General features: G+C 34.6%; 1 protein-coding gene across 4 annotated transcripts in view; it reads right to left on the bottom strand.

Moving 5' to 3' along the window:
- BBS9 (Bardet-Biedl syndrome 9) overlaps positions 1-26,804 on the bottom strand; it is a 347,462-nt gene that overhangs the window by 31,749 nt on the left and 288,909 nt on the right. For 3 of the 4 annotated variants that reach the window (XM_090415673.1, XM_090415671.1, XM_090415672.1), the window contains 4 exons: positions 24,364-24,546; positions 22,010-22,211; positions 12,775-12,945; positions 7,755-7,893 (listed from right to left, as the gene is read on the bottom strand). In XM_090415673.1, coding sequence (XP_090271799.1) covers positions 7,805-7,893; positions 12,775-12,945; positions 22,010-22,211; positions 24,364-24,546 — 645 coding nt within the window. In that variant the 3' untranslated portion in view covers positions 7,755-7,804. Of the gene's footprint in view, positions 1-4,117; positions 4,217-7,754; positions 7,894-12,774; positions 12,946-22,009; positions 22,212-24,363; positions 24,547-26,804 lie in introns of those variants that run through there. The other variant, XM_090415675.1, reaches the window with a different exon arrangement.

Raw genomic sequence — 26,804 nt, 5'->3', positions numbered from 1 at the left:
ACGTTACACGTGAGACAAATCAATTTCGATGTGTTGCGAGCCACTGTGGAAAATGTCATGCGCTGTATGCAGTTCGTGGAACATCAGAATGGTGGTCATATTGAATCTTACTTGTAATTAACAATAAACGTCATGAAATTGATGTGTGCTGTCTCTCATTTAGCATTTAGTCATTCATTAGCACACCTACTAAAATTAATTTGGCAGCACCAAAATTTACCCTGTTGGCAACTTTTGGTACTATTTTTTTTTTCGTTAAATCGAATCCCCATGTTTCATTGTGTACGTCTACCAAATATTGGTGTGTTTCGTCCAATACATTACTCGCTAGAGGGCTCTGAACACTTGACGTTATTTTATAATGCAATGCATAATGGGAAGAGCAACTACCCAGACTGGTTTCGACCTTTATTGAGGTCTCATCAGTGGGAGCCAAATATATATATATCTCATATACAAGTAGACAAAAGGTGCTTGACCTTATTAATAAAAATTTCTGGAAAGTTTTTTTACCTTGGGTGTATTAAAAAAAAATAATAAATTTCTTGGTATCTTTAACATATAATACACCCAAGGTAAAAAACTTTCTACATCTTTTCCCACAGCCGCATAATTATAGTGGATCCTGCACTAAGCAGAATAAAAATGCTATAAAACGGGAGAAGAATATGTTATCGTAATCTGTTGACTTCTTACAATAAGGTGACAGGTGCATTGAACAAGGGAGATGAATACACAGTAATATGCTTATATTTTACAAAGGCTTTTGATAGATTGACATATGATAAGTTGATAATTAAACTATGGTGGGGTTGTATATTATATTAGTGCATTGGATTGGAGATTGGCTGTCTGACAGGTATCAGCAAGTTGTGGGGGAAGCAATATCCTAGAAGAGGGAAATGACTAGTGATATGCCTCACAAGTCTGTTTTAGGGGCATTGCTGTTTAATGATACTAAGAAAAGTTTGAATAGGGATATTCAGTTGTTCTAAAGTTGGGAAGAACTATGGGAAGTAGAGCAGATGTGGCTTTACAAGAGGACATGAATAGACTAGGTGAATGGGCACATGAGTGGGATTATTAGTTCAATATTGCAAAGTGTAAAGTTTTAAAATTTGGAAAACAAAGATGAGATGTAAAATACACACTTGGTGAGGACGTACTGGAGGAGGTGGAGGAAATAGGAGATCTAGGTGTGATGGTGGAAAGAGATATAAAATTTAGAGGACACATTTCTAAAATTGTGAGGACAACATAATAAATTTGGCAATGATGTGAAGGACACTGACTTATAGAAATAAGAAGATTCTGCTTCCATTTTAGAATATGAAGACAGATTGAGAAAATGAATTTGAAGAAACTGGTGGATAGGAGGAGGAGGAATATGACTGAGAGATATAAATTACTAAGAGATTATTACCAGATTAATTGTTGAAGAAGTTTTACATAGAATGGTGGGAATAATAGAACAAGATGTCATCACAGGGTCATTACTGGAAGCTGTGTAAGGAGTGCGCGTAAGCAAAGGAGTAAGAAGTAAGTTTTTTGTATGGAATGTTGTGAATGATTGGAATGCATTGCCTGAGAGTGTACTCTCAGGCACAGTGTGATGAGCTGTGTGTATGACAGGAGAACTTTCGTGATGAGTCTTTGACTCCATAGAGGTCTGGAGATGATGATAATAATAATAATCTTCCAGGGACTGGCTCCCACTGAAGAGACCTCAATAAATTTCAAAATGGGTAGTGACTCTTTGTTATAAAGAGATTTGATCTCTGTTACCAATTGTTATAAAGAGGGAGATTATTTATTAATTTATTTATTATCAATCCTCATTTGTTATGAGATTTTCTCTATAATGATTATTTCTAATTTCCGAGTGTTTTTATTTATATGCACAAGGATTCAATTCCGATTGGTGCAATGACTTTTTACTATTTCTTTCAGAATCCGAAAAATTACTAACTCAAGACCAAATACAAAATATACACATTTAATAAAACAAAAACAATATATACACTTCAAATAAAATTACACGATTAACTACAAAATTAACTGGATTCAAGGCCTTTAAAAATAAACTTACACTTTAGAGATCACCCATTCTCTGACTCATTCTATTACTGGTTTATTTAACATATACTTAATCACGTCTACTAGACTAAACACCTTGTTTACACAATAACAAAATGTTCATAGCAGTGGCGCCAGTGAAAATTTCAAGTGGAGGTGCTGCATATACAAAAAAACTTTTTTTCCCTAATCAGTAACGAATTTATTAATAAATAAATTTACATATTAAAAATTGCTTTATTAAAAATATTTCATCCTCACCACGAACAAACACCAATAATAAAAGTTTCGTATCAATAGCAATGATCGGTGTTAGATCGCAGTGTATTTGTTTCGTGTAACGATAATTGAAAAAATATAATTCTTTTCATATTTTCAACAGTGACACTCGTCATAATTCAGCCTTGTATTCTATAATAAATAAATAATTATATGTTATTTTAACAAAATAAAATAAGATTTACAAAAAAATAGTTCACCACAAACATGCGTCAATAATAAACGTTTCATATCTCACAGAAATAAGGCGCATAAGCATACTAAAAATACACTGCTGTTTGAGCAGTTATAGTTGGGAATGATGTAACGTGCAATGACAAGAGCAAACGAATATCGGCATTAGATCGCAGTGCATTTGTTTCGTAATCTAAAGTGTTAATTGAACAATTCCAATTATTAACTATTCAATCAATGCCAAAACATAAGCTGTAACCTTTAACATGTTGTACTGCATTTATATAATGTTGTAAGCATTGTTATTATTTATAAACAGACAAAATTTAATTTTTTTCATTTTTTCCTTGGGGGTGCTGCAGAGGCGGCCCGTACATGTCGCAGTGCTTATGTACGAGCCGCCACTGGTTCGGTTTCTTTGTTAAGGCCTTTTTTCTAAGATATAAGATCAGTGATGAGCTGTGGAAATTTTAACAAAGGGCTCGCATTGTCGAGCAAAAAAAAAAAAAAAAAAAAAAAAAAAAAAAAAAAAAAAGCTGCATTTCACACAAAAACTCTTATTAATACGGCTTATGCCAATCAAAAAGTATGGGGGGGGGGGGACAATCAACCTGTAAGGGCTATCATTTTTAAACAAATATTTCATGATCTAAATATGAAATATTTGCACACAATCATCTGTGTTAATTTATTTTACATAATTATTATTATTACATAACACCTCCAGGGAGTCCAGAGACTCATTGAAGGAGGGCGCCCACTCAACAACTCTCCGTCTCCACTAGCCGCAACTACCATCATCATCTACACCAACGGCATCTACTGCTGACCACCACTATTTTCATAGACAATCATGAACATCCATGCCCACAGCAGGATTCGAACCCGCAGCCTTTTGGGTGGAGAGTGGATACGCTATCCACTCGGCCAACCAGACTGGCCAAAACATTATAAGAAAAACATTATTTAACTATCAAAACATAATAAGAATAAAATCTTTTATAATCGCACATATGCAATAGTCCGCATTTTTTATAAACAAAATAAATTTCTTTTGTTTGCGATAGAAGTTTTTATGACAAACAATCTATAAAGAATAAATAAATATTATCTATTGAAGTATGTTATATTTCTCTTTTGTTTTTATACTTCAAGTGATAATCAATGGTACCAATCAAGGGGCATTATTTTATAGTCCTATTTATTTATATGTGATTACCAAAAGTGAATTCTTATTTGTAAAATGGTGGTAACAGTAACTATAATATTTTATTTAATAAAATCACTTTGTTAGGTTACCGTATAAGTTTGTCACTTAATATATTTCAAAATATTATGTGTTTTTTTTTTTAAACATAAAAAAGTAAACAAGAAGAACAAGGGGGCTTGCAAATTTGAGAAAAATTTAACAAAGGGCTCGGGCGAGCCCCTTATAGCTCACCACTGTATAAGATTCTCTTCTTCTTTTTTCATAGAATCCTTTTTCATCACCCTTATGTAGCACACATTATTTCTCCTGACTCTGAAGTAGGATATTCTGAATTCACTGAAGTATAGGTACTCTTACCTTATGCAGTTCAATTTTTGTTGATTTTTGTACCAGCAAAAAAAGTTTCTGCTACTGGTTTATGTAAGTTGCTAAATTCCGTCTCCTTTTCCAGTAGAAATAACAGATAGATCTGGCGTCCTTAAAACAGATAAAATTTTCAATCAGCATTTCCTCGAACATTCCTATAGAAAGTCAATCGCAATATTTTCTTTTATTTACCAATACTTATTTACAGTCTTAACTCCTCCACTTTAAAGGCTCACAATTCTACGATTACTATTTCGGAATGTTCTATTAATATGCCCCCTACTGTCACATAAAAATTTAACTTCCTAAGAACAAAATTTTGCCGGCCTGTGTTCTTAAACTTCCATTAGCTCTCTAGTTTTTCCTCAATTACCTCAATACTGAATGCTCTCTCTCTGTCAGTTGTCAATCATCCATCAAACTCCTCGGCGAGCATGCACACTCCATGTAAGTGGCAAGCAAGAAGTTATGTATATAGGCTAATGTGTCGTCTCCGTTAGCATTACGAGAATGTCTTTACAAAACACAGCACTTAATAATTTTAAACCACAATAAAATTTTTGAAAGTAACACAACTATCCAAATCCAGTAAGTACATAATTTTTTTTCAAATGCGTCACATTTCATTTTGACAAAATAACATCAATAACGTGCACATCACAAGTACCAACAATACGTATTATAAAACGAAAACTAATAATGTACTAACGTAAACAATTTGTAAAAATATTTAGAATTTTAAATTATGACTATTTTTACGCCTTCCCATAATTCAGAGCAATACACATTCAAAAGGAAGTGTACTTTGCATTATAGGATGCTAAGGTAATTGATGTAAAGTCAACAGACTACATACAAGTATACTAGTCATACAAACTTTGCTTACTCTTGGATATAGGATTAAAACAAGCATATATTTTCTTGTCTCATCAATTTTCTTGCAGAAAGTTGACAAGTGTAGGCATCTGAAGGTGATGGCAGGCAACGTCCATTGGACATTCCATTCCATTTATTCATCACTTTCCAAGTGAAAGATCTAGTCCTTATATCCTTGCTAACCACACTCTTACCCAACTTCCATGTATGACCTCTTGTTCTGCCCCTTTTAGCCAAGTGCTGAAATATTTCCTTTCTATTGATTCTATAAAATCCTGGCTGAGTGGATAGCATACCTGCTCTCCAACCAACAGATTGTGGGTTTGAATCCCACCTTGGGCATGGATGTTTGTTAAAGCCTGCTCTAAACAAGCATATTAGCTACTTGAGTTTAAACTTAAATGTTTCTATCATATTCCCCCCCCCTCCACTTTTTGCTTATTAACCAACTTTTACAATCCACAAACTTTCAATCTATCCTCATGATGAACATTCCACAGACCACTCACCATCTACGTCACTTGCCTCTGGATCCTCTCCACAACTTCCTCATCCCCAAGAAACCCAGATGTGGACATATCAAGTCCTTACCTTGGCTACTTTAGCAATATATCCTGTAAAACTTCAACTCTCTATCTACTACCACCCCCAAATCCATGGCTTCAATTTCCTGGATAATTCCCTTCAATGTGGTACAGAGTTTGTAATCTTTGTATCACAAAATGCATAACTTCACACTTTTCCACATTAAATTGACATCTATTATGTTTTGCCCATACTGTCAGCCTATTTGAATCATCCTGAAAGCTCTCTACATCACCCTCATTAATTATTACCCTACCCTAGCCTGGACTATTACACTATATCTGGACTAGTGTGCACAAATCTGGTTGCCTGGGTTTCTTGGGAATGACCAAAATGGTGTCTTGTTTGTGGAGTAAGTGCTCCCTATGAAGATTTATTAATTACAGGAAGAAAAGAAGGAATATGATAGAAATATATAAATTACTAAAGGCATTTTATAGGGCAGATGATGAAGAAATTATTCAGTACCTGACAAGAAGAGAGAGAGAGAGAGAGAGAGAGAGAGAGAGAGGACAAAGAATTGTTCCCAGAAGCTGAGTAAGAGTGTGTTTAATAAGAATGAGGACAAAATCAAGATTTTAAGCTTGGGGGAGTGGTAAATAAGTGGAATGGATTGACAGAGGTAGTCATCAATATTTTGTCAGTAAACGAGTTTAAGAAGAGGTATAATAGGCTTTGCATGATTAATGGTTAGGGTGAGCCTCTTGCAATGAGTCTTCGGATCCTTTAAAAGACCTGTGTAATAATAATACACTTAAAAGTAGAGAGAGAGAGTAGTTAGTAATTTTTGTTAATAATAATACGAGGGTGGTCTGAAAAGTTCTTGGCCACGACCGTAGATGGCAACACTATCGGCAAATTATTATTTTTTTCTAAGTTGGTACATCTGTCATAAGCATCCATGTGAAATTTGAAGTCATTCTATCAAGTAGTTTGTTTTATACAGCTGTCTGAAGCAAAAGTGTTGTCTGCCCTTGAAATGGATAAAATTGAGTATCGTGCGGTTATAAAATTTTTTGTAAAAGAAGGGGTTTAACCAAAAGAAATTCATTCGAACTTCATAAAAGTGTATGGGTACTCTTCTCCTTCGTTTTCGACAAATAAGAAATGAGCTGCCGAGTTTAAATGTGGTTGTAGCAGCCTTGAAGATAATCCACGTGAAGGACATCCAAAAAGTGTAACAACACCAGAAATCATTGATCAAGTGCACGATATGGTATTGGATGACCGGCGAGTCAAACTGCGTTAAATTGCTGAGACTATAGGCATTTCAAAAGCATGTGTAGGATATAGTATTTTGCATAAAGAATTGCAAATGAAAAAGCTTTGCACAAGATGGGTGCATGCTTCCTCACAGCAGATCAAAAACGCACTCTCATGAAAATCCCTGAACAGTGCTTGGAGCATTTTAACAAGAATAAAACTGATTTTGTGCATCAATTTATTACTATGGATGAGACTTGGATTCACCATTACACACCAGAATCCAAACAGCAGTCAAAACAGTGGACAGAAGCCAGTTGTTCAGCACCAAAGAAGACGAAGTCAGTTCCATCAGGAGGAAAGGTCATGGCATCGGTGTTTTGGGATGCTAAATGCATTTTGTTTATTAATTATCTTGAAAAGGGTAAAACAATAACTGGGAATATTATTCCGATCTTTTAACCAGTCTAGACGAAAAAATTCATGAGAAAAGACCCGGTTTGCAGAAGAAAAAAAAATCACCTTTCATCAGGACAATGCACCTGCCCACAAAAGTGTTTTGGCAATTGGAAAATTAAGGGATCTGAACTATGAACTGTTGGAACATTCACCCTATTCCCCAGATTTGGCTCCCTCTGACTTCTATCTCTTCCCAAAACTAAACCTCTTCCTCGCTGGTCAGCATTTTTCTTCGAATCAAGAGATGATTGTAGCTGTAGAGAGGTATTTTGCAGATCTTACTGAGAACCACTACAGGAACAGGATAATGGTGCTGGAGCATCGCTGGAATAAATGTATTAGTCTTAAGGGAGATTATGTTGAAAAATAAAATAAATTTTGAAATTATAAATTCATTTTTTCATTGTTGGGCCGAGAACTTTTTAGACCACCCTCGTAATGTGATAAAAATATATCACTGTTAATGAATACCAATCATCCATCATAAAAATTAACTTTCATTATTAAATAAAATCAAGAAACTTACCTGACTATGTATGTATACATATATATATTTTAAATTCATATTAGCAAAAATTAAAAGAAGTCTCCAGAATTTGTATTGGCATCCAAATCATTATCTAATTCTTCTGCTTCATTAATTGTATATGGTTTGGTGTCTTCTTCTAGATTAAAGGAAAAAAGGCAATCACAAAAATTAAAATCATAATGATACTTATAATACAAGCTATTAAAGACAGTCTTTGAACTTCAAAAGCAAATCTGTTTTTTATTATTATTATTATTATTTAAATTTCTGAATACAGTGAATCTAAATATCTCAGAGTTTTATCATGGATTCAAATAGAAAATTATAAAATAAATTATTTTAAAGAGTGCACTCATTATCATACAATACATTGATTGATGCAACCTAAATAAAGCTTATAGGTATTACTGAAACATGTGGAAGGAGGAGGATGAAGTTACAGAGAAAAGGAATGGGGAGTATAATATACACCAGTGACAATAGACAAAATGTACCCAAAAGGAGTAGGTCACGAAGAAACAGTAATGTGGAAGGCAGTGCATTATTAGCATGTTGCTATACTGAGAAGATAGAAGCCAACAGGACAAAATACATGGTTGCTGTTACAGGCTGGGGAGGAGGGATAACAAGGAAGGGAAGATGTGGATGTCATACATCGGAATGATGAGTGCAAGTCAATTAATTATTATGGGGACTAACTACAAGGACTTAGACTGTAAGGATCACATAAAGGAAAAAAATAGAATTTATACACTTATTAAGAGATAATTACTTAAAACAGCACTTGATGGAGGGAAGTAGAGGTTTAAGTGTGCTGGATCTCGTGATGGCATCAGAGGATGCTGTCCACAACCACAGTAGCCACAGTGCCTCTGACAGGAGAGATTGATCATGCAGTTTTGACTTGGGAAGTTGTCAAATGTGGAATTTTCAGTTAAGAAGGGGTAAATGTGCAACTACTACCAGTGATTATGAAAAGCTTAAGATGCATCCTGATGTGGTGCCATGGCATAAGCATATGCAAGGGAAGGATGCTAGCAGTGCATGTGAGATGATCACGGGATATTTGAAGGAAACATTATCAGACTGTACAGCTAAGATCAGGAGGATAAATAAGGTAGCTGTTGGATAAGCAGTATCATTAAGCTGGAGTTGAAAAAAAAAATGTGGGAGGCATACAGGGAGAGGGGCGATCAGCAAGCTCACAGGAAGTAGAAAACACAGGCAAGAAGGATGATCAGCATGATAAGGAATGCAAAATCAGCCAAGCAGGTCAAAGGAAATCCCAAAGAATTAATCACTACATGGTGAGTAAAGAGAAGAAAGAATACAGAAGAAAAACTTTAATGAAAGCTGATAGCAGGGAGGTGATAAAAGCCATCAAAATAGTTGAGTTAATGAGTGATCACTTAGCAAAGGTGTATCATCCAAGAAGAAACGTTGCAGGGGCAGATGTGGGAACAGAGGTTGATAAATTGGAGAGATATATTAAGAGAATGTACAAAGGAAATGGTACTGTCTCGGACTAGACTGTTTAACTTATGCTTCAGCTCTAGTAAGGTCCCAAGAGAGTGCAAAATAGTTCTGTTGTATAAAGGAAGCTCCATGACAGAAGCAGCAATTATAGACCAATCAAAATTGTTATATGATTGAATTACTTAAGTATAAAGAGCTAATAAGCTTCACCTTTGCAACGAGTTGCCCGGTAATGTACTATGTACTAGGATCACTTGCATTGGCTAACGCTAGTATCGCCGATACTTTATAGTTTACTATATTCGGCAAGAAACTCTCTGATTCCAATCTTTGAGTTTCTTATTCGGTTTTAAAACTATGTGGGATTTAATATCCCCTAAATTTAAGTAAATATATGATTGAATGTTTGAAATATTGTGAAGGATGAAGCTAAGTTGAAAAGTTATTGAAGTTGAATTGATATATGATCTTTCTGGTAACAAGTCCCTCATCTTTGCTACATGCCCATGCTTTATAAGTTCCTTTCACTAACTCAGCCGTGAAACATAATTAAACAAATACTAGTGTAACTGCGGAACATCGAGGTTTTTTTATAGCTTCTACAAAAAGCAATATCAGAAACTCAAAAAATAACAGAAATATAACCAAAAAACCACCAATATTTCATCCAATAACAAGCGCTTCCCCATCCATTTCACTCTGAATTATCTTTTTTTCTCTTGATCTTCCAGCTTTCAAATTCAAAAAAAGCCATACAAACATGCAAAAGATACATTAAAATGATCACAATGAAGATCTTAAGGAGTTTTTCCATCAAGACCTTGGAGCTGAATTTTATTATTATTATTATTATTATATCACACCTCCAGGGAGTCCAAAGACTCAACGAGGGAGGGCATCAACTCTTCATCTCACTACTCCACCAACCTTCATCATCAAACACCAACACCATCTGCCGCTGACTAGTGCTTTCACATACAATCACAAACATCCATGCCCACGGTGGGATTCAAACCCACAGCCTTTTGGCTGGAGATCCAAACCATTTGTTGGGCTTAAATTCTGCTAACTTTCTTCTTGCATCCTAACAGATTATTAGGTTGACTGGTGAACATGACTTGTGGCATCAAGATAGTTCTCAGTATCTCAACAGGTCAAACTCCCACCAAGGAGATTCCAACAAAGTTTCTGTGACTAACCATAATATGTAGCATCATACCTACAGCAGAATGCAGGGGACACTATTGAGGCCATGTTTGGATTGGAGTCTGGGCACTCCTGCATGAGAGTTATGTGCACAAGTCCCTCTCTTCTGCATGCCCCTGCTTCATAAGTTTCCTTCATTAATTCAACTATGAAACATAACTAAACAAATACCGGTGTCACTGCGGGTATTAAAAAACTTCCACAAAAAATATGAAACTTGCACAAAAATAACAGAAATCCCCCCAAGAAAAGCCAAAATTTCATGAATAACAAGCACTTCCACATTCATTTCACCAACATACAGGGCATCAATACAAGTATTAACATTGGAGGCTACACTTATAGGCATCCAAACCCAATCTGTTATTTCTTACCTAAGTCTATGAAGCCCACATTAACTAATGCTTAATCATACCTCTCTTTAAACTAGTTCGCCAAAAGAGCAATTGCAATTTCCCAAACAATGATCTAAGGCTTTTGCTTAAGATCATTGTTTTTTGCCTATCTACTAACTCTGTACAAATCCCAAACCTCTTCTTCCTTAGAAAACTGCTCTCACATTGGGGTGGTGCATAAGATAAATGCACCACCCCAATGTGGTGCATTTATCTAAAACTTTTTGATATTATCCAAAGAGGGCAATCACACTAAATCTCCAGCCATTGTGTCACAGACAGTTTTCCATTTTGTCTTTTCTATAGATACTTTCATGGGTGATATTAAGCAGAAGTGGCATCCATTATTTCCCCCATTTCTGCAGAACATTCATTGCAGGTTAAATGTTAACTCACCAAATCTGCTACTCCCATTCAGCTTTCATTCCATTATGCCTATTCTCTGAAATGACCTTCCTCATGAGGAATTCCCCAAAGACTACAATCTCTGGCTCTTCAAAAATATGAACAGATTCCTTCTTTTACAATTCCTGGCCATTGCCACACATTATTTAATCCTCCATCCAAGTGCAATCAAACAGTTTGCATGCTCACATGCAAACAAAATTTGCATGTGAAGATACGTCATGTGAAAACTTTTTGCTTGTTTTGCTTAAATAAGAATGCAATTTCTTGTCATTTAATTTGTATTACAGCCAAATGAAAAAACTTTCTACACACAGCATCAATTTATAATAAATTTAGTTTAATCCTTTATCCAAGTGTGAGCAAACAAAGTTTGCACCTGAAAGTATCTTCAGGACTGGGGTAAGGTGGTACAACACCAGGACAACTCGTTGCAAAGGTGGAGCAAGCTACCAACACTCCTGTCTCAGTATCTCCTATAATGCAAAACACATCTCCTTGCAGATATGTCTAATGTTATGCATTAAGGGAAGGGCCACTACCCAGACTAGTTTCGATCTTTATTGAGGTCTCTTCAGTGGGAGCCAGGCCCAAGTTGAGACAAGTTGAGATACCAGGCAGAAGCATTAGCAGGTCATCTCTACCTATAGGAGTTGCCAAATGGTGTGCCACCCTTTTTTTAATAAATTACTCTGGATTTAGAGAAAGATGTTGAAAGTTTATTTTTCACTTGGTTAGAGTATAATAAATTTAGTTTAATCCTTTATCCAAGTGTGAGCAAACAAAGTTTGCGCCTGAAAGTATCTTCAGGACTGGGGTAAGGTGGTACAACACCTGGTATCTCATATTCTGCCTGGTATCTCAACTTGGGCCTGGCTCCCACTGAAGAGACCTCAATAAAGGTCGAAACTAGTCTGGGTAGTTGCCCTTCCCTTAATGCATAACATTAGACATATCCGCAAGGAGATGTGTTTTGCATTATAGGAGATACTGAGACAGGAGTGTTGGTAGCTTGCTCCACCTTTGCAACGAGTTGCCCTGGTGTTGTACCACCTTACCCCAGTCCTGAAGATACTTTCAGGTGCAAACTTTGTTTGCTCACACTTGGATAAAGGATTAAACTAAATTTATTATACTCTAACCAAGTGAAAAATAAACTTTCAACAGCATCAATTTGTAATAGGTTCTGCTCATGTGCGAGTATGATATTAAAAATCATCTAATCCACTGCACAAAAACAATGAGCAAATTCACTCCCCCCTCTCCACACACACACTTAATGCAGGAAAGTGTTAATTAATAAATCATGTTCACTTGTATGTATCTATAGTGATATTTCACAATACTAAAAATCATCAAATTTAATCAATACAATGGTATTTATGAAGGATGATACAGAGAGAGAAACATTAACTTTTATCCAAGTTCTATTGTAATAAATCAGCATATTATTCTAACACAGAGGTCATTTACTTCCAGCATTCATTCAATTATTAATGTGAAATATAATACTAAGAAAAATTCAAAATAGTTACCTGTCAGAGGTGGTAAGGTGGAATGTTTATTTATGCTTGTAGCAGAACCTATTCTTCTTCCATCTTTACTTGCACTCTTCCTTTCTCCAAATTTACTGCCTGCTGGTATTGCACTATCCTCTTCTTCTGACTGGTTGGAAGCATTGAAATCTCCTTCACCTTTCATGGCATCTGTTAAACACATTCATAACATTAATGGACTTGCATACATATAGGAAAAGAATGAAATAACACACTGAACTCAACAAAGCAGAAAAGGTCTAACTTGTGTGTTTTTACAATGAAAAATAAGCATCAAAAGCATACATACATTCATTTACTGCAGGTAGAAAGCGAATAAATAAAGGAGGGGAGATAACAGTAAATACATGAAGATAGAGGTCTGAAAGTTGAGCATATTAAAACTGGAAATAGTATGCATTGTATAGTATAAGATAAAGAGCTTCAACAGTTTATTTGGCAACAATACCCTTTCATTAGACAAGGGGTTTGAATTCCATTGAAAGCATGAAAAATTTATAAAGGCTTTTAAAACTGAAGAGAGGAGGGGGGGGGGGAATTAGTCAGTCTCATAATGGAGGCAGCAGAGTTTTCCTCTCATGGAAACAAGTGACGAAAACAATTTTTCATTCCACAGGACAGACAAAACTGGCAGGAAAATGCAAGTGATTGATGGAAGGAGCAGATCATACAGACAGCTTAAGAATATAAGATATTACAAAGATATATTACTTTGGTCAGGAATTAGGATATCCCACTCTACTTGAAAACTTGCCTGTTGTAAAATAAATAATGTGAATAAGTAGACAAAATCAGATATCTTTATACTTAAAAAAAATTGTAGAAGCAGTTCCCTTCATAAAGATTCAAAGCATAAAATAATTAGGATGGAGCAAGAATAAAACAAGGATTTTATAAGCCGAGAATCTTGTTCTGGAGCAGTCCAAGTTTTTATCACTTCAGACTACCAATAATACCAAAGTATAGTAGTTACGTTACAATGAGAAAAATCATTTACCATATTTACTTGAACATAACTTGCCCTCGCATATATCTCGCACCCCTGATTTTACTTTATGAAAAAAGAAATTAAAAAGTTTCACATATATCTTACAGATGAAAAAAGTTTAAACCTTTAAGAAATAGATAGTTGTCGAGCTGCATGAACTTTTATTAATACAACAGCAATAATATGCATAGAAATAGAAGCAACCAGTAGAGATAATCTGGGAGTGAGAGCATTGACGACTTCTACATGGAGTGGAGGGCAGCTGGCAGCTATAACCTGACTCCTGCATGGGAAATTAAGAGACCATCATTAGAACTGTTGTGCAACAGGATTTTGAGAGCTTGGGACATGATTTTGCCAGAAATAATTCCCAAGTTTTTTTTTTTTAAAACCAGCACCTCTAATGCCCTGGATGGGGTTGAATATGATGCTATTTGGGTAGATGACCTTGGCAATGCACATAAGGAAACTGCTCTCGAGACCAGAAGTAGCGATAGTCAATAGTAAGTCATACCTATTTTCAGTTTTTTTTTAAATCATGGTGATTTTATGATTCTGAAATGATAACAGGACAAGCAATAATGAAACTGTTTGTTTTAATTTAATTACAGAAGCATTATTGCTAAAGATTGAAATATATCGCGTGATGAAGGTGAGCAGCCGATCACATAAATAATGTCGATAATTAAAATTTAAATCTATTCATTTTATAAATAGCGTACGCAATTATAAATCATAATTTATAATTGATGACGGGAGGAATCTTTATATGGACTTTTTCAATCGAAGGTGAGTAGGCCGATATCAGGGTTTTTTCTCCCAGAAACTCGGGTTTTTCGTCCCGCATACAGACAAATCGGCCCTTCAGAACACATGCTTCAGAACACGTGATTTAATGAGTAAACTGTTTAGAAGAGATGGTGTGCAATATGTTGATGTATGAGATGATTTGGGAGGAAATTACACTTACAGGATGGAATGCATTTGAATAGATTTAGTGTCAGGGGACTAGAGAGATTGTAATTTACAGACAAAAAATACTATATGTGGTGGTGGGCAGTAGATGGCGCTGATGTTGTTGATTGGTGGTAGAGGTTCGGTGTAGTGGTGGTGATGGAGAGTTGTATGATGGGTGTCCTCCCGTGATGAGTCTTCATGAATAATAATAATAATAATGAATACTGAGAATTTAATTATAAACATCAATTTAATTTTTTTCCTTAAAAACTTTAGTTTCCGAAAATCCCTGCATATATCTCGCACCATGATTTTTTAACTTTAATTTTTGGGAAAAAGTGCATCCACACCTGCAATGGGATTGAAACCTATAGCTTATTGGCCAGAGAGCAGAAGCACTGTCCACTTGGCAACCAGGCCAATTTTTCCTCGATAGGATTAAAATCCAAACTCTAGGATACTTAAGGCTTGGGAATTCCCAGTTTTGGTATAATAATACAATAAAATTCATCTGATAACTGAAGGTTTAATTTTTTTCCCTTTTTTTCTGGATAACTGGCATATGAAAATAAAATATAATATATTCAAATAAAAAGAAAAATGTTCATAATATTCTCATAATGCTCAACGAATGATTTAATGAGTAAACTGTTTAGAAGAGATGGTGTGCAATATGTTGATGTATGAGATGATTTGGGATGAAATTACACTTACAGGATGGATTGTATTTGAATAGATTTAGTGAGGGGACTGGAGAGATTGTTATTCAGTGAGAGAATAAATATAAATATGGTGGAATGATTGCATGAGAGTTTTGATGCAGATATTAAGATGTGTAATCAGTATTACACATCTTAATATCTGCGAGAGAGAGTATTACAAAAGGTATGACTCAAAAAAACAAAAAATAGTAGGTTTAGTTTGATTAGACAGAGGTGTTGACTGCAGCATAAAGGGAAAGAAATTTTCTTCAGGAATCAACTTATATGAATGGATCAGGTTTAAAGAGCTGCTTGAATATCTTCAACCAACAATATTGGTTATCATGTATGCAAGAATGGTTGGCCGAGATGTTAGTTTATCCACTCTCCAACCAACAGGCTGCATGTTCAAATCCTATCACAGGCATGGATGTATGTGGTTGTCTTTAGGTGATAGATTTATTTGAGAGCAGTGTTCCCACACCTTAAGGAGGTTGAAAGTTTATTTTCCACTTGGTTAGAGTATAATAAATTTAGTTTAATCCTTTATCCAAGTGTGAGCAAACAAAGTTTGCGCCTGAAAGTATCTTCAGGACTGGGTTAAGGTGGTACACACCAGGGCAACTCGTTGCAAAGGTGGAGCAAGATACCAACACTCCTATCCTAGTATCTCCTATAATAATGCAAAACACATCTCCTTGCGGATATGTCTAATGTTATGCATTAATGGACACTTGGATAAAGGATTAAACTAAATTTATTATACTCTAACCAAGTGGAAAATAAACTTTCAACATCTTTCTCTAAATCCAGAGTAATTTATTAAAAAAGGGTGGCACACCAATTGGCAATTCCTATAGGTGGAGATGACCTGCTAATGCTTCTGCCTGATATCCCAACTTGGGCCTGGCTCCCACTGAAGAGACCTCAATGAAGGTCGAAACCGGTCTGGGTAGTGGCCCTTCCCTTAATGCATAACATTAGACATATCCGCAAGGAGATGTGTTTTGCATTATTATAGGAGATACTAGGATAGGAGTGTTGGTATCTTGCTCCACCTTTGCAACGAGTTGCCCTGGTGTGTACCACCTTAACCCAGTCCTGAAGATACTTTCAGGCGCAAACTTTGTTTGCTCACACTTGGATAAAGGATTAAACTAAATTTATTATACCTTAAGGAGGGTTTCTGAACCTGATAAAAATTAAATTTCAAAAATACAAAAAAATTATAAATATTAATAAAAATAAGGGGAAAAAAATCCTTACTCCATACATGGTACTAATGTATATAGCTCACAAACTTTTGTGGGCGGGAGTCACCTAAAAAAATGGCAGCCGTATCAGAATAAAGGCAACAGATTCTCAGCATTGATAAATACAAATGGATCAAAAATTACTGCCATTAGTAAGACCTAGATGTCAAAAGAATATGACAAGTAGAATAAAAAAAAGGTACTGCTAATGATTGCAGATTAATTAAATCCAACTTAAGTAGATGATGACATGATGGTATGAGTAACATAGGCAATGGGTTTGTAGCTATTTGGTAGTAGAGGTTTATGGGACAAACTATGTAGTTAGGTGCTGCTACAGATCAGGCACTATGAATTGCATAGGCAGATTAACCTTATGAATATAAGAAAGCTTATCATTATGGTAATTTCTAGTATGAGTCTATAGACTGAAGAGAGAAGAGACATCATACAAGAAGAAGAAAATTAGAGAATTACTGAGGGATAACTTCCTTAAACAGCACATTGTGGAAAAGAATCATGGTGCAGGAATATTAGATCTAGTAAAAGCATCCACGAATCAGTCTATAAAAGAGATGACTGTCATGCCTCCAACTGATGAAAATGATCATATAGTTTTACTTTGGGTGGTAGAAAATCAAACAGAAATGTCATCTAAAAAGGCATGTGGAATTACAGGGCAGGTGATTAAAATAAATGAAGAAAACAGCTTGAAGTATGAAAAACTGCATGGTTGAGAACCAGGATGCATGAAAAGGAGTATTATCTGACTGCACATCCTCAGAGTTAGAAAAATAAGGCATGGAGGAGTTAAGTGAATAAACAAAATTTTAAAGCAAGGGAGATGTAAAAGAAAACGTTATGGACAATATTGGAAGAAATGTGATGACCAGGCTTAAGAGAAGTATAAAGATCAAGACAAAGAGGGTGAGAACCAAGTGGTGAGTAAAAGGGAAAAATTACAATATAAAGGTAACCTCAGTGAATACAGATGGTAGTAAAGATGAATGCAGAGGAAATAACTGAATTATTTAGTAATCACTTTGGTAAGGTAAGGTATATATTTCGCACAGACCCAATTCATTAGCTGGGTCTGTCTGGAATATGTGAATCCAACCCAAGACCCCACTGATTCTTCGGAAACCAAGTGGAACTAGACAAAAAGACAGTCGTGGGTGAGTTAGAAGTAAGATATTAAAACAGCTTATGCAAAAAAAAAACAGCAGTGGGAATGAATGAGATCTCAGAATGGGTGATAAAGGAATGCTCAAGAGAATTAGCAATGGTAATAACCTGGTTGTTTAACTTGAATTTAACATGAGCACAATTCCTAATGAGTAACAGGAGGGTAAGATTTGATTATGCAAGGAAGAAAGTATATCTCTGTAGTTATTAAGGATTGGAGAGGTTGGTTAGAACCCACATACAGAGGTGGGTAGTAGCACTTTCTTCCAGAAAGATAGTGTGGGTTTTTTTAAACGTAGGTCTCGCTTCAGCAATTTGCTCACATTTTATAATAAAGTGATTGCAGAGTTAAATAAGAATGAATATAGTACAATACTTTTGAATGCCAAGGCATCTGACAGATTCCATATTGGAGATTACTATGCAAACTCAAATCAACAGACATGTAAAATAGACTTACATCATGGATAGGAGAGTGGTTGACTGGGCAGTTATCAGAAAGTGATGCATGGAGGTGCTGAGTCTAAGAAAAGCACAATAACCAGTGGGGTACAAGAATCTGTGCTTAGATCACTGCTGTCTATTGTTAAAGCTAGGGAAATAGTCTAAAGGGCATATCCAATTATATGCTGATGATGCAAAGTTGGGCTAGGCAATATTAAGGAACATATCTGATACAGAATCCTAGTAGATTCACTGAAGACTGATTCATGGGCAAACTAAGGTGTGTTAGTTATATCACTTCATCAAGTGATTGATGAAGCTAAAGACCTAGTGGAGATAACTGGCAATGAGCTAAACTTTAAAGGCCAACATTGCTAAGGTAGTTAAATCTTGAAGAGAATTTGTAGGAATAAGGAAATTATTCTCCCAATTCACGAGATTTGGATATATCGAGACCACAAGTGATGATTACCTGGGTTTCATTTTCATATCTGAGCTGAGAAAACAGGCAAAACAGATCCATATAATATAATATAGTATTCAGCTTTAATATAATAGCTGAAATTTTGTATATGAAGGCAAGTTGAAGGAATGTGGTTAGCAAATTTTAAGAACAAGGAGGAGGATATGATAAAATTAAACAAGTTGATAAGAGGATCTGGATCTTACAGTATTGATAAGAAAAATTTTGCAGATTACGGCAGGTTAAGGGAAGAAATCAAGGTCACCATTGGAAAATGACTAAGGGTCTGGTCAGAGATCCATCTAGGTTCTTCTCATGGCATGTGAGTAAAAGTTCCCCAGTTGACATTGTCAGTGCATTTTCAAGGGGAAGTGTGAAAAGTATTTGGGCATGGTATGACCTGCAAACAATCCTCTCAAAAAAAGTCCTTGACTCCCTGAAAAAAATCTACACATACAATAAAAATAAAAACAGGAATAAATACTGTTATTATAAATAACATAAGAAATTAAATACAGGTATCCCTTGCTTAACACGGATTTGATTATTGTGGCAATTCCTTGATATACGCAGCAAGAGTTTTGATTAACGTGCCTTTAACCCTGAGGAGCTCGCAGCTGATCTGACAGATACAAGCAAAATGCTTAATATAAATATTCTCACACAATTCAGTGTATAGCTTGGAGGTCATAAGTAGCTGTGCATTCATATGTTACGAGTGATATTCCACACTGTTTTTTGCTGTGAGTTTGGTTTAACACATGTTATGTAAAGGTTTGTGATATTTAACAGTAAACTGTATCTGAGAGATACCGCGACCTCCAATGTCAGTATAGTATGGTTTAGTTTTTTTTTTTTTTTTTTAATTCTTTGTTCAATAATTTTTAGATTGTAACTGAAAATAAATAAACCATTATGTATTACTGAAATAGAGAGCCAAAGACTTATTTATTTATGGAAAATACTAAGCAAAAGTGATCTGGAGCTTACTCCACCTTTACTACGGTTGCCCATATTGGTTATACTTGCATCTGCCGAAACTTTTAGTTTCTATATATTCGGCACGAAACTCTTGTAGTTTCTATATATTCGGCACGAAACTCTTGTAGTTTCTATATTCAGCTATGAAATAACGGATTCAATATCCACTTAATTTGTATCATCATGTATTATATTTGCAGTGTTTTTTCTTTATGTTTTATTGCTTTTTTGCCAAGGTCTGGAGAGTCATTTTGCTTGTTATCATTGAATTTATGCCAATAAGAAAAAAAAGTAAAACTGTTCAAACGACTCTTGATAACTTCTTTTGATAAAAAATTGCAGTAAATAATGTAGGTACAAGCATTTATTAAACATTTACTTTGCATTCATTTTTTATCTTTCCTAAAAGAGTACCATATAAAACGAACTATTAGTGCAGTAATCGATCAGGGACGAATCGTACTTTTTACCATTGATTATTGTATTTGATTAACACAATTTTGATATACGAGGTAACATTGAGGGATTAATTAACCGCGTTAATCGAGGGATACCTGTAATATATTTAGTCAAAGCTAAGGCAGTTGATTTCACTTGAGTTGTATTAGTGGCCAATTTCGAAATGAGGAACTTATTTGGGAGAATGACCAACAATAATAAACAAAATATACAAATTTCATATGCCTTTATATTGGCTGTAAAAATTATAACAATATATCTTATTAGACAATATGTGATAAGGAAATTTTGAAAAAGGGAAAATCAAAGAGAGGGAATAGTTAGGTTTGGCATTCTCTTAAAATGGTATTTCAGATTTTATGAATGCATAAATACCACTTTTGTGATGAAAAGAATCATACAGTGTATTTTGGAAAGTTGAGGTGGACAGGAATTCATAAATGTTGAAGTGAAGGGAAGTAATTTTGGCATGTATTATTCTTTCTTTTAAGGTTACACGGTGATCAACATTCATATTTATAAATTTAGGGACACAAAAACACACATGTTTTTGTGTCCCTAAATTTATAAATATGAAGGCATGTATTATTGTTTTTTGTGGGGGTTTACTAGTTGGATTTTTTGTTTTTGTGTGGGAAACTTTTTACGATCCACAGATTATATTATTTCATTATTTTTATGTTATCTTTCAAAACAAGAGTTGATTTGGCCACCTATTATTTTTATATATTTATCACTCCTAAATGGATCAACCATCTATACTTGGTATGCCTCTCAGTCTCTTTTTTGCTACTTTTGCTTCAATATCTTTCATTTCTCATTCTGTTTCAGTGACCACACTATCCTTGATTAGCAGTGCATTCTATTAAGAATTAATAATAGAATTATTTTTAATTTTAATATCAATAATACTATATTATTATTAATATTAATAATATCAGGTTGTTTTCTAGTATCTTTATTTTTTATATGGCTCTGTCACTGATGTCATCTATTCAATAACCTGATTTTCCTCAGATTACCAGAAACAAGTGATCTTTAATCAATCATTCTTGGTAAATCAACTCTCAGATACATACATTAAAATGGGTTTGAACACTGTTTTATACACTGATAGCTTGCTGTTTTGTTTAATTTCTCTCTTTCATATAGACTTATATAAACTTATTTAACTAGCTCCTCACCATACCAGCCTCCCCAAAAGTTAAAATGTTATTTATTTCAAAAATACACTTCCTAAAATGCAGTTAATTTTATCTCCTGCCTATTTTCATAATTTGTCTTTTTAATTGTTTAGGTGATATGTCAGATCATATATCTTTAATATACATAAAAATTAGGGGATAGCAAAAAAATCTGCATGCTACAAATTATTGAAAATTCCTTTCACAATCTGCATATCAAATTTGGAAGGAGGGGAGGAACAGCTTATTATGCTCTTTGTTATCATCCATAAGTAAAAATCTACCATTCAGTGTAATCTATGAAACAAAGTGGTTTATTGGATTATTAGAAACAATTATACCCACTACAAGTCTACTTTAATCATTATCATCAAATGATAATTAAGGTTAATAAGGCACTAGCACTACAAGTTTCAATTTATTTAGTAGTTCTTAGTTTTCTCAGAAGTTTTGCATGCTATCAAACAACTATTTTGCTCATTTTTCCTTTATTCTGTTTAAGTGACTATACCACCTGAGATTAACTCTGCTCACACATTTTTGAATACTAACAATGCCAAGTTTACATTTCCTAATAAAATTTACTTGTATATACTTACCCCCTTGTAGCATACTGTTTACTAGTGAAACATTCTTTCCTTTTACAAGTCTATCAGTCACAACTGTTATATGTTTTTTTAATCTTGACAAATCTTTTGGCATTTCAAGCACGGATGATGTCATAACTGGTTCTTTTCCTGCTTTGGCCAGACAAGTTCTCAAAAGAAATGTCAGAGAAGCATCAGTTTTTTCTTCCCAACCCTATTACCAAACAAACATATATATATATATAAACTATTATAAACAAATATAATTAAATAATACCTTAAGGAAAGGTGTGTTCAAAAAAGACTGAACTTTTTAAATAGTGCACCAATCAGCACAGAGAGCATGCTGCAGCTACTGAGTCCACCTAGCTGCATTTTTTGACAACAAACTGCCATTTTCCCCATTCTGTTATGAGCATTAGTCATCGACTTATATCCTGAAGTGGGCACATGCAAAAGCTGTTTGTCGGATTAATGACAAAGTGACAATGAAAGAGTTGAAGAACAATGTGTGTGTGAAATTTTGCTGCAAACTTGGTAAAAATTTTACAGAGACATTTCAATTGCTTAGTCAAGCATATGGGGAGTGTATGAGATGAATGCAGTACTATGAGTGGTTTAAGTGCTGATGGATGAGTCAGTCAAAGATCAAGGTGATGTTGGTTATATTTTTTTGATTAGAAAGGCACTGTCCATTATGAATTTGTATCACATGGTCAGATGGTAAACAAAGAGTTGTACCAGGGAGTTTTAGCATGTTTGATGGATGCTGTGTGCAGGAAGAGGCCTGAATTGTGGTTTTCCCACAATTCATTGCACCACGACAATGCGTCAGACATCCATTGTGCCTCATCCACCTTATTCTCCGGACTTAGCTCCAGCAGACTTTTTCTTGTTTCCCAAACTTAAAACCATTTTGAAAAGATGTTGTTCTCAAACCACAGAGGAGATTCAGGAAAATGCGATAAGAGAACTGTGCACCATCACAGAAAGTGCATTCCAGGAAGCATTCCAACGATGGAAGAAACATTGGGAACAGTAGAGGGGACTATTTTGAAGGGTACAGTGCTTAAAATGTAAAATGAGCAATAAAGTCTTTATAGCAAAAGTTTGGTCTTTTTTTGAGCATGAATCAATTTAATAAAAACATGAGGGATGAACATTTTACTAAGATGATAAATGCAATAAACTGGAGGAGGGGGGAAAAATGATATTTTATAAATGGAATATTCACAAAATGCTGATAATATGATAAATGTTTTGAAATCAAACTGTGTTAAAATTTAAAAGCAAAATTTTCATTCAAGTTTCTTGGACATCCTCAGCATGCAGAAATGGTTATAAGTACATATAAAATAATCATCTATAATGTACTATAGTTAGACAGGAAGTTTAACACAGATCTCAGTTAAAACTACCACTACTGGGGTGTGATAAAAATAAGGCACTCTGCTATTTACACATCACATAGATATAAAAAGACATGTAGATATAAAACTGAACCTAATATATATATAGAAACAGATATATTAGGTTCAGTTTATGTAACAGAACTGCACAGCTTTCTTTGTAAAGTCTAACAGTTTAGAAATAGTTATAATAGTTTCAAATGGCTTTTATATAGGACTTTAGTTCTGTTTCAATGAACTGGAGTGGGAGAAATTGCATGTTGAGAAAGAGAGACAAACCTGATTTGACAGACTCATGGTGTCATGTATAATCTTGACAGTCTTCTAGTTGGCAACTGATAACCCTTCTGTCTTACTATAGTACAACAGACCTCATAAGCAAGGCTCTTGACAGTACATTCTGCATTCAGTAATGAATTAAGTTTGGTTTAGGATTACACACGGCAGATAAGAAGACTAACTTGAAATTAGATGGAATAATAAACTGTGATTTTAAATAGCATTTAAAGATTTAAGAAGCCTAACTTATTTATCATGGGAAAGCAATCGAGGATTAGTTATATTTGAAGGCTGAATAACTGAGGTTCATCATAACACTAAAATAGCACAATGCACCATATACTATTACATTATAGGTTGGCTAAAATAGGAAATAATGATGGTATTAATGCTTAATGTGATATACTGGTGATGGTGGCATCTATGTCTTAGACCAAAATACATTTGGATGAAAATGAAAGATGGAGGTATAAAGCTGCTTATACCTGCATTCACTTAATGCATGCTTTCTAAGTGGATCAATTTTTGATTAGGAAAAGGTGTTATTATTCCTCATAAAAAAATAAAAAAATAGAATTATTTATCCTACTAATATGACCCCAGTATCTTTTTTATGTGAGGAATATGTGCTGGTAGTAGAAAAACAATAATCATATTATAATAATATATTGGTCCTACCTGTCCAAATTCTACCTCTGTGTGAGGTGACAGTGTTGCTCTCAAAACAGCAAATTCATCATCTTTCATATCAGTTGACAATTTCAAAAGCAAATTTATAAGTCTAGTTGCACAACTAAGAGAGCAGCTAGTATTTTCTAATAAATGTAAATTTTCTTCCACTGATTCAGCAAGAGACAGGATCTGTATAAAAAATGCCAAAATACAACTCTAACATATATAGATATATTATATCAATGTCATTTCAATTTTCACCTAATAACTTAAAAGATCATTAAAGATCAGAAGAAAAAAAAAAAGAATAACATAATACTACTTATTTTTAATTGCACAAATCTCATTTGTCTGAATTACTTCAAAAGTTATTAAAATAATAACTTTTGAAGTAATATGTTTTATGTTTATATCATTTTCTCTATGTGATGTATGTGTGTGTCTGTGTGTGTTTTACAAAGTGGGGACTAGCAAAAAAAAAGGAGAGGAAATATTTCGCTATAATTCAAGCCTGTCAGCAGTTACATAGTATAGTATGTAACTGTTCAATGACTGGTGGAGGTGGGTATTTCAATCAACTCATACTATAGCACTCACAGGAACAGTCAATTATAGTGAATTTTGTTTAGCAGAGTATTGTACTTATGGAGCTTTGTCAAACCTTTTTCAAAAGTTTTGTACAGTGAATTAATACTATAATCATGTTTGCTATAGTGAATTTTATGAAGCAAGTGTATCATATCCTCATCTGGTCTACAGCTAGTTTGTCTGTTTTTTGTGTGTGCACATGCACACAAGGGACAAGTGTCTGAAAGAAAAAAACATTTGTCACCTCAATATGGACATGGACACTCACCTTCAATTAAAAAGCCCTTATAAATGTTCCTCAATTTCTAGATAGGATATGAACCTAGGTTTTTCCAAAAAAACAAATGTCACTTTTCTGATTGTGAAATGGAGGCATGTCCATGGTCTAGCACTCAGTCTATGCTATATCTGCAACTCTGAGTTTTAACCCTTTCTTTTAAGCTCTAAGTTTTAACCTCATGTATGCCATTCTGTGATTTTTGTTTATCTTTTTTGGTAATTTTAATTACCAAAAAAAGACCCAATCAGGCTGCTAAGGAATCCTACAGAGAAATTTATAAAGACTTCAGAAGAAATCCCAACAAAATAAAACCTCCATTTCTTGAAAGAAAACTACATCTTCTCACTTAACATGTTTCCATCTTGATAATAAATTTTAATTCTTTTATATTAAGTGTTATATGCAGAAAATAAATCAACATGAAAAGATTTTTCCATTTCCCCCCCCTTAATGCTTATGCTTCTTCTTGTTGAGAGGCTTATACGCTGGTTATACATGATAACTAATAATTAAGGAATTGACAGCGTACACTACAAATATAAATTAAATAAACTTTAATATATACTTTCCGATATTTCGGCAAACGTCATGTTGCCATCTTCTTGGGAACTTATTACAAAGACGAGTGCACACAAGTACTACATAACAGCAAATGAGAACCGAAGCTAGGAAGCTAACGTTTTCCTAAAGTCCTGATGGTGCCCCATGGTGGGCTATATTGGGCTGAAGTTCTCTGAAGGCCTTTGGGCTGAAGTTCTTCTGATAAATGTTTCCCAAATTTGGGGCCGTCTCATGCATCCAAATTTGTTGAGGTTTGGCAGGTTCCTAAGGGCTGAAGCTGATTCCATGAATAGTCTTTCATATTTGAACTTGCTGCAGTGTATTACTGTGGCTTTCTTCCATCTTATTCTGTGGCGAGTATCCAGAGCATGGTCTGCAAGCCCAGAGTGGCTGTACTTGTGAAATCGGATGTAATCCTTGTGTTCTGAGATTCTGATATTTGCTGTCCTGCCTGTTTGGCCAAAGTAGGACAGTTTACAGCTGCAAGGGACCTGGTATACACCAGGTAGGTCTAGGGGAAGTGGTTGGTCTTTAGTGGAGCGGATAAGGGATGCCAATTTTCTATGCTCCCTATTTAATAAAACATCCTTTATTTCTTCGCGCAACTTAAACACAACTTCACTCTCCTTAGAATGAATGCATATTTATGGTTATATGCTTATATTTATGTAGAAAGGTGAAAACTTATGGAATTTTTCACTTGGTGCAGTTTAAAACAAGTCAAAGCATAGGAACCTAGCCTTATTTTCCCCATGATCTTTTATTTGTGCATCTTGGGTATTTGCCAAATCACACCTGCAAACATCAAGTCATATTTAACTAACAATTGTTAGCTGAATAAAAATTCCTTATTTACACAAGCTGTAAAACAAATATTTATATGCATAACTAAACCCAAAGCCAGCATGACTTTGGTCTTTGCTTTATCTTCTGCATGAGTGACTACAAATAAGGATTTGCAATTATGCGGCACATAATTTTTAGCCTTCAGCTAAGCTTTTTTTCATATTTTATATTT

This window comes from Typopeltis vanoorti, chromosome 3 (assembly GCF_054136105.1).
Source record: "Typopeltis vanoorti isolate ZY-2024b chromosome 3, IOZ_Tvanoo_1.0, whole genome shotgun sequence".
NCBI classification, from domain to species: domain Eukaryota; kingdom Metazoa; phylum Arthropoda; class Arachnida; order Uropygi; family Thelyphonidae; genus Typopeltis; species Typopeltis vanoorti.
Note: the sequence above shows the minus strand (reverse complement) of the source record. Positions and strands in the feature narration are given on the sequence as shown.